The sequence below is a fragment of the Sinocyclocheilus rhinocerous genome, unplaced genomic scaffold (genome assembly GCF_001515625.1).
Source record: "Sinocyclocheilus rhinocerous isolate Xijiao unplaced genomic scaffold, SAMN03320098_v1.1 scaffold534, whole genome shotgun sequence".
Classification (NCBI taxonomy): domain Eukaryota; kingdom Metazoa; phylum Chordata; class Actinopteri; order Cypriniformes; family Cyprinidae; genus Sinocyclocheilus; species Sinocyclocheilus rhinocerous.
The window spans coordinates 1,097,904-1,107,004 of record NW_015646352.1 but is presented as its reverse complement, the minus strand read 5'-3'; the positions used below and the strand labels follow the sequence as shown (position 1 = coordinate 1,107,004).

The following is a 9,101-nucleotide window of genomic DNA, read 5'->3' as shown; positions in this document are numbered from 1 at the left end:
GGTATGAACCGATATACCACCCAACACTAAAAGATTGTATTACTGTACTGAGTAAAAAAATAATTGCAATGCTGAAAAAGCATTTTCAGTGACAATGTTTGGATTTGAAATCAAAATAATGGATAAATGTTGTGTTTGTGGTAAATAGCCACGGATCAGTAGCGGACTCCTGTGTGAAAGCTGCTTCTCCTCTCACAAGAGTCACCCAAGAGGGGAATTCCCCCCCATTTTCAAAAATGAAATTCAGGCCCTGAATAAATTTCTAAAAATCCTGATTGGAGTATCACTTAGTGCTGGGCAGTATGACCAAATATTTATATCACGGTATTTTTCAAAATTATACCGGTTTCACGGTACATGACGGTATTTTTTTTTCATGCATGACCGGGTGTTAACCATATTTTCTACTGATTGAGAGAGGAAATACTGCAGTATATTGACTTAGAATGCCCTATTTTACTGTCATGATGAGTGAATATTGTCAAAAAATACCACACTAAATAGTGACTAAACACGACCCCTTTTAATACATGTTAACCAGGAGTCACTCTCATTTATAATCGCGGCATCGTCTGATAAAATCAACATGCATCTACACTAAAGAGCGGCTATGCGGTTGTTTTGGCTATATTACTTTTTTGTCTCATGCAGCGCACTGCCTGCGTCTGAGTAGCAAACTAAAAAAAACAACAAAGAAAAAAGTGCATGTGATATTAACAGACGAACTACGCTCATATTTATAATTCCAAACAATCAGTAAGCGACAGGTGCTAGGAAATGCTGTTTTGTACTCATTTATTGACGAGTCGGCTGCGGTGCGGCCAACTGAATGCGTTGCTTCTCTGCCGCTCACTGCACAGAACAGACGCCAAGAGAGGTGACCCTTCTCCGGGAAAGTCAGACCTCGCGTTCGCGGGACAGCACTGGCGAAATCTTCCAACTGAACCATAGCTAAGGTTTATCCAAAAAAGTCGCTAGGTTTGTCAGTATGAATATTCTATGGGAAAAAGCAGCTAAATGGGTCTGAAAGTTGCTAAATCTAGTGCTGAAGTCGCACTTGTGAGACGCGGGAGCTGATGGCAGGGGGCGGTGGATATTTGTGGCGGTCAATGTGGATATTGTGGATGAGTTCTTCTGTGTCATCACGTTCTTTTAGTTCTACAGCTTCAGTTTCGGAACTTTCATGCTTAGTAACACATACAGCTGTTCCCTCACCACAGTGCACCAGTGAAAAGGGACCCCTTTCAAACAGTGTCGCGTTTTGAACGTTGTTTAAGCGACATACACCGGTATTGCGGTATTTTAAAAATTCATATCATAACAAAAATAAACACCGGTATTCGGTATGAACCGGTATACCGCCCAGCACTAGGTTGTCTACAACTGGGCCAATCTTGGTGTCCTGATTCTCATTAAACATTCCTTTGTTCTGTCCCGTTTGCTCTGCATGCATTAATCCTATCAAGCACGTGCCTCTTCTGGCCTATTTTACAGCACATGCCAAGTGTTTTTGTGTCACTCAGCTGAAAATCTAGAGCATTTTCGTTTGATTTACCAGCAGTTCTTCAGGACAGATGCCTTTTTTCCAAGGCATTGTCTGTTGGTCCAGATAGCCAAAGATTGACGTGTGTATACATTGTTATTAGGTATTAGTTTGGACGGTTGACTAGTTGTCCAGCTATTGACTATTCCTTCCTTCCTTCCAAAATTCCAAATATGATATTCCCCTTGCATGGGACACCACATTTCTCAATTTTTTTTTTTTTTTAAAACAACAACATTAAATAACGGTTTACAATTAGCTTTTATATTGTCATTGTCAAAGCAAATTGTAAAAATGATCAGGAAAAATTTACTTTTAAGTTGACATTTGTTTGTTGGTTTACTTTTATACTTTTATGTATTTATTTTATTATTTATTCACCTTTTTACTTTTACTTGATTGATTGTATCTTTTCACATTTTATTATTTATTATTTAGTATTATGCATTATACCAAACTATTTGTTGAATGTAATTTTTTTTTAAATCACTTAATTTTTCAGAGTTTATTCCTAGTTTTAAAAGCCCTGCTTTTTATGAAATTATGTAGTTGTGTATATATCCCTAATTCTTATAAGGACAGTGCAGTTTTATTGATATAATTGACCTTTATATACAAACAGCATTGAAAGGCTACAAACAGCATTGAAAGGCTGCAATCAGAGCCCTAAAGCAGTAAATTAATGTAGGCGATGTGAACTGCCTACCATTTTTAGTAATTTCACTGCACTGTATACCCATATATAGGCTGTTTTTTTTTCCACATACTATTGGATGATTGCAGATAATGAAATTTATGGCACTTTGGTCCCCGTGTAGAAACAAATAAAGCCCTCTCTTCCTTTTCTTTCTCCAGTCTTGAAAAGGAATGCCTGCACCAACCAACCGCTGACTGAATCCCTTGTCAACAGAGGGAAGGAGTGAGTTAAAAGCTGAAGGATGGGAGAGACGGAGGACGAGCGTACGTCTCAGGCCGGCCAGCTGTTTGAGAACTTTGTGCAGGCCACTACCTGTAAAGGCACCCTGCAGGCCTTCAGCATCCTCTGCAGGCAGCTGGAGCTGAACCTCTCTGACCACAGAGGCTTCTACAGCAGCCTGAAAGCTGCCATCACCTACTGGAAGGCCAAAGGCCTCTGGGGGAAATTGGACAAGAGAGCCAGCCACAAGGAGTACAGTAAGGGCAAAGCCTGCACGGACACCAGAGTAAGTCTGTAGAGCTCTAGACATGTACTTAAAATCTCTCACTTCTTAGAGGAAGCAAAACATTTTTAAATAAAGGTGCTTTGAAAGGCTCACTTGGAGATTTTAGTTGCTGATCTTATGTTGTAGAAGACGACAAACTTGTCAATTGATTCTTTTACTAAAATGTCACTATTTGTTGCATAACTAAAGAGAATTTAAATGGCACCAACAACAACTCATTTTCATATCCATATTTGTTAGTCAAATCACTTTTGCATGATAAAAATGGCTCTGATCGCTGTTGCGATGGCTGTTTTGGCGCTGCGACTTCTGTTCATTCTGTTTATAAAATGAAACAGGAAATGAGGATCGGCATCATTTAGTTTTAGCCATTTTTCTGCTGTAGTTGACCATTGATCTGAGGGGTCAAAGGTTAGGAGGTAAAGTAAATAAATGACTGAGTGAAGTAAGTCCATACTTTGGTTTTTCCTCCTTTCAGTCATCTTAAAAAAAAAAAAAAAGTGTTGAAAATTACCAGTCTTTCATGTTAAATTTAATCTTCATATTACAATAAAAAAACATTTTATTTAAAACTTCAGCAGCAACACTAATATTAACAATAAGCTAAATAAATGTAGAAGGTCTAATGTTTTCAAATGGAGAAAATAAATAAATAAAAGGAGTCATATCAACTTCATTTTAAACTACAGTTTTAGTAGGTTTATAAGCTGTTTAATAGGCTAAAGAGTGAAGAATAATTCACTGGATAATGTTAATTCACTGAATAATATTCTCTGGAATATTGAAATATAACAAACAAAACCTTGTATTTTATTGCATTTCTCAACTGGCATGTTATATCAGAATTACTAATAATGTTTTTGTCGTTCTAGATTATGAAATGCCTGCTGACAGCACGGTTTATCTATGCATTTACACAGAACTATACTCAAACTGCGATCGCTCGCGGAGATAATAAATTAATTTCCATAGAGATGTATTTATTTAGATGTTTATTAGCGAAATAATTATTATATAGTAAATGTTAATACTATTTAGGGGTGTTTTAAACAAGTGAATCTTGTTACAAGTTACATGCGGTGGCCGTGCTGGGGCATTTCCTGAGCATCAACCCGATGAGTGAACAGCAATATGAAAGCGGCTTCACGAGACTAATGATGAGCAAATATACAACAGAGAGAGAAGTAAATTTCGCACACAACGCCTCTGTACTTCCGATTTCTCCCAATATGGGGACAGGAGACTTGTCAGTCAATAAATGGGAAAACACAGTAACTGGCGTTACTTTTTTGAAAAAGTAACTCAGATATTTTCTTATAAATTAAAAAGTAATGCGTTACTTTACTAGTTACTTGAAAAAAGTAATCTGATTACGTAACTCGCGCCCAACACTGCTCAAGAGTGATTCCGTAATGTTGCTTTAACTCATGAGAATGGCATGATCTCAGTGTTGGAGTGCCATATCAAGCTAATCTGGATTTACTTTTTGTGGTGGCTACATGTTAGCTAGTGTTTGGGCTGGTATTTTTGTGTTAGCAAGCATGGGAAAATAAGTCATCTTTTGTTTAACTATAAGCTCAGGGTTACTGTCAAAATTGGCTATGCATTAACTAGACCACTGTGTTATTGTGTAGGTGTTTGTGTGCAGTCAATGGAAGAGTCAATCTCAGGTCACTTGATTTAGCATACGTGTTGAGATTGTTCTTAGCACATTTTGCATAGTGGTTTTGCCTGTGGACTTAGTGACCTCATTTGAGCTCAATAAGGTGTTGAAATAATTGGAAAACATAAGGAATATTTGTTTTGCAGTTAAGTGTCAGATTAAGAGGAATTAAATGCTGATCTCTGGGGCTTCATTTCTAGTGTTTTTACTAGTGTCTCTGCTACGATTATTGCTGTTCTTTTTGTTGTGGATCAAGTCGTAGTTTGTTTGCATAGATTTGCATTGTGTGCTTAAGGTTAATCTCGCACAAATTTGTTGACTTATTCCATAACAACAGTATTAAAGGAATAATTCACTCAAAAATGGAAACTCAGAATAAATGAGCCTGTGCTCTCAAGTTCCTAAATGACCAAAAAAGCATCAAATGTTAATAAAAATGGTTCATACAACTTGTGTCATTCACATTGAGCACAGTCGTCAATGATTATTGGTCATGTTTTGATGTCACAATGTCATGACATCACTGACACTGAACTGTTTTTGTGTTTTAAATAGATGCAGAGGGCAAGATTTACAATAAATAGTGACTTAAATCCAGTTTGTCATTGATAATCTGAGCTGTTACTGTGCTTTGTTTGACTCTTGGTGCTCTCAGACGTGCCCCATTTTCAGACTGTTCTATCCCTGTGGTCTTCCATGATTGAAAGGCCGTAAGATTTATCCTCATCTTGACTTTTGAATGCAGGTCAGCTGCTGTTAGCACTGCTTTGGCACAGAAACTCCTTTGGATGTCTTCAAAAGTAGAAATGTAAAGAGACAGAAGCGCACAGTGAGAGTAGGGCTTCCTCAGGGATCAGGAACAGGAAGCATGGACACATTGACTCATCTTACAGGAAGTTGTGACCATCAGTCAAACACTAAGATAAAGAATGATGGCAGAAGTTACGGTTTCTGTAAAAGCAGTTTGGTTGGTTGCACAAAACTAAAGTTGTTAATGTGCAAAGGAGAACATTCCTGAATTGCTGAATTGAAAAATCAATTTCTCTTAAATGTATGAATTGCATATTTAAGTTTAAAGGGTAAATTTTATAAATGCACCTTGTTCAAACATCCTCTAATGGGAAAATGATTGCCATACGTGGACATAAATGGTCAAACTATTATATTTCCCAAAGCCAAAACTTTGAAATTGTCTTTCCATATAAAATACCAACAGGTTAGTGCAACAATTCATTTAGTTCAATATTGTCTTCTCTCCTCACTGTTACACGCCCTTGCCGTCTAATGACAGGTAATAAAAGTGTGATTAAAGTGTTTTTGCTGTTTTATGACCTCTTCTGAACCAGCCTTTTATGGATGCCAGTTTGTACACCATATTAGGTTAAGTAAACCATAACACTTGTCATATTTTTCTCAGAAACTGAAGTCATAATCCCTGCTTTGTTGTGAGAGACAAGTAGAGACGTCACCTGGGTAATAGTCCTGGCTTGTGTTTGAACTTGCTTGGATTGGGTTTAGAAAGTGACAAGTAGGGAGGTGAAATCATACCATTTGATTGTGCCAGAAGAACGGGCATGCACAGATTGGTTTTGATTGGTCAGGAAGTTGACATGTTTGGAGTGAGTCTTTGCTTCCACTTGTAGACACTCTCCAAAAAATGACAAACACTGTCATTCAAATAAGTCTTCAAATAATGCCAAACTTGTTTGTTTCTACAGTGTCTCATCATTGGTGGCGGTCCCTGCGGCTTTCGGACTGCCATAGAGCTGGCTTTGCTTGGCGCCAAGGTGGTGGTGATTGAAAAGAGGGACACCTTCTCCAGGAACAATGTCCTTCACCTTTGGCCTTACACCATCCATGACCTCAGGAACCTTGGAGCCAAGAAGTTCTATGGAAAGTTCTGTGCTGGATCTATAGACCACATCAGTAGGTCAAATCGGTTTCTTTCTAACCAGAAACGTTTAGTTACAGAGTTACAGTTTTGAGGTTACTCTTCACTGATATATCCCTTCTAGTCATCGAGAGATACCATAACAGGAAAACAAGATATGGTTTCACCGTAGGAACCTGTCAGATGTTGCAATCACATGCAGGCATTTGTGTATGAGCTTGCTGGAAATCATTTTCAGACACTCTAACGTACTCTCTTTCACGTTCTGCCAACTGAACCTATTGGAAGTCTGATATGTTCCTCTTTATGGTCCCTGAGATAAGACCAGTCCAACCCAACCAAAAGACATGTAAAACATTTAGAGTAGCTGGGATTATGCAAATGCATTTTTCCATGTTTATCTCTTTAAAGATATTGGCTGCCGTCTGATAGTTTGTTCATGCTGCACAACGTGTATATGCATACCTAAATATTTGAACTGATAACTTGTGACTTTGAGTAATTCGTTTATAAATCAGACTGCATTGGTCATGCTGTATGTTCGTGCAAGCAGCCATTAAGACAGCACAACAGAAAGTGGTTCTTTTTATTTATTTAATTTTGTGCCTTTATTTGTAATTTATTTTTGCTTTGTTCTTTTTTTTGTTTTATTTTATTGTTATATCTGTGCTTTTGTTTTGTTCTGTGTTTTTTTTATTCTGTGCTTTTTTTATTTTTTTATTTTTTCTTGTGCTTTTTGTGTTATTTTATTTGTATTTTATTTTGTATTTATTTAAATTATTATTTTTATTTTATTTATAATTTAACAGAACCCAGTTTATTTGTAATCTCATCACATTTGATTCAACCTCACAAATACTATATCAACAATAAAGGCCTTGTGTCCAACACCAGTGGTATAAATGTGTTTCCTTCCTAGTGTAACTGATGGTGACTTTCTTATATTTTCAGGTATTCGTCAGCTGCAACTCATGTTGTTAAAGATTGCTCTCATTGTTGGGGTTGAGGTGCATGTCAACGTGGAGTTTGTCAAGCTTCTCGAGCCGCCTGAGGGCCAAGACACTGATGGTAATTGGCCAATCATCATGACATCTAGGTTTGAAGACTACATTGAACACAGTGTCTCTTAGCTCTCATTTACTGTCCATGAAGCACCCTGACAGACCTGAGATGCATGATATAATCCCACACAGCCATAAAATAACTATAAATATGTCCAAGACAGCCCGTCACTTGTTTTGTTTACACCTCATGTGGTCTGGAAAGGGTTGGGTAATCATTACCTTTCATCTTATGTCATTTCTCGGCGGAATTTACACACCCTTTTGCCAGTCTCCCTACACACATATCCTCACACACACCCAGGACAGTGCGTTTAGGAATGAGATCACAGACAGAAAGAAGCTGTAAACCGGTTTTCAAATTTATCTATTCTGTTTACACTCTGGGCTATATTTCTTGCAGCCTATTTGACTAGTTAACAAAGTTAGTTAGGGAATGCTCATCATTTTCTCTTTAAAAGTGTCTTTATGTAATTTTAACACCCTCAATGGGCCTAACACTGCTTGAATGTCAATTTACCAAGGGACTGTTGTAACTTCCTACTTCAAGATCCTAATGGATTTACGGAAGCAAAAGCAGGGCTAAACCAGATCATGAAAATGGACACCTTCCCACTATGTACCCTTGACGCACATACACAACTGATACCGAGAAGGTTTGTGTCATTCCTCCACGTCAATGGCACTCACCAGTCTGCATTGTGCAAATGATAAACCCTCGGTTCTGTACTATATATAAAGTCAGGGGTCATTGGGGTCTATAGCGCCTCTCCTGCTATGCATTGCTGGTCAAAAGAGCATCGTTGGCCTTATGTCAAATTATACAGGCGTCATACATGGATGGAACATGAAGGTTGTGTTTCCTGATACAAGTAAGCTTTTTTCCCTGGTGGCTTCACACACTCAGCTGGCTGTACTTTTAAAGCTGTGGTAAACAAAAGAAAGACCAAGTTATTTTGTTTTCCTTTGAGTCTCTCTGACCCAGGTGTCTGCATTCCAGGGCCTGGATGGAGGGCAGAGGTCCGGCCGGCCGATCACCAAATCTCAGACTATGAGTTTGATGTGATAATTGGAGCAGATGGAAGGAGAAGCACTCTTGATGGTAAGCACATATTTAGTTTATATAGAACTACAAATAACATTTCCCATTTCACCATACGTAGTTTCTAAATGGCTTGGGTTTGAAATAGAAGTGTTTTTCTGTGTTTGTCTTAACGTTATCCTCTTGTAAATGAAGGAATTCTGTTGGTAATGAAATTATCATATCTTCTAAACAATCATATCCTCCTTGTAAAAAATTTTACTTCCTCTAAGGACTCAATATTAATCTTGCCTGAAATATTCCTGGTACTCAGCTGGCAGAACATGATGGTAACAGTCAATGTTTTTTCTTTTTAAATCACTAGATGTAGTGTTTGCTAAGGCAGCATATATTTGCAAATGATGTCCAATGTCAAGGGTTTTATTCCCAGGGAATGTGCTAGATTTCATATATCATGTATATCATATCATTATATGAATAAATTTGTATATATTTAATTATATAGCTATGTTACTATTATTTGCTTTTTTTAACATGTCACAAATGTTATTAGTAATATAAGTAGTAATATAGAAATTATATATTAACATTATTATATATCTCAAATTTTATTATAAGTATTTACTCATTATTTTGAGTATTCATCGAGTATTTTTGTGATGATGACGACAATAATGGCAACAATTTTATATATATATA

The 9,101-nt window shown here is 37.3% G+C and overlaps 1 protein-coding gene across 5 annotated transcripts in view; it reads left to right on the top strand.

Annotated features, from left to right (window-relative positions):
• The window catches only part of LOC107707484 (protein-methionine sulfoxide oxidase mical2b-like), a 61,492-nt gene that overhangs the window by 14,870 nt on the left and 37,521 nt on the right, over positions 1 to 9,101 (top strand). For all 5 annotated transcript variants that reach the window (XM_016511511.1, XM_016511512.1, XM_016511510.1 and 2 more), the window contains exons 2-5: positions 2,399 to 2,745; positions 6,127 to 6,334; positions 7,251 to 7,367; positions 8,361 to 8,462. In XM_016511511.1, coding sequence (XP_016366997.1) covers positions 2,482 to 2,745; positions 6,127 to 6,334; positions 7,251 to 7,367; positions 8,361 to 8,462 — 691 coding nt within the window. In that variant the 5' untranslated portion in view covers positions 2,399 to 2,481. The remainder of the gene's footprint in view (positions 1 to 2,398; positions 2,746 to 6,126; positions 6,335 to 7,250; positions 7,368 to 8,360; positions 8,463 to 9,101) is intronic.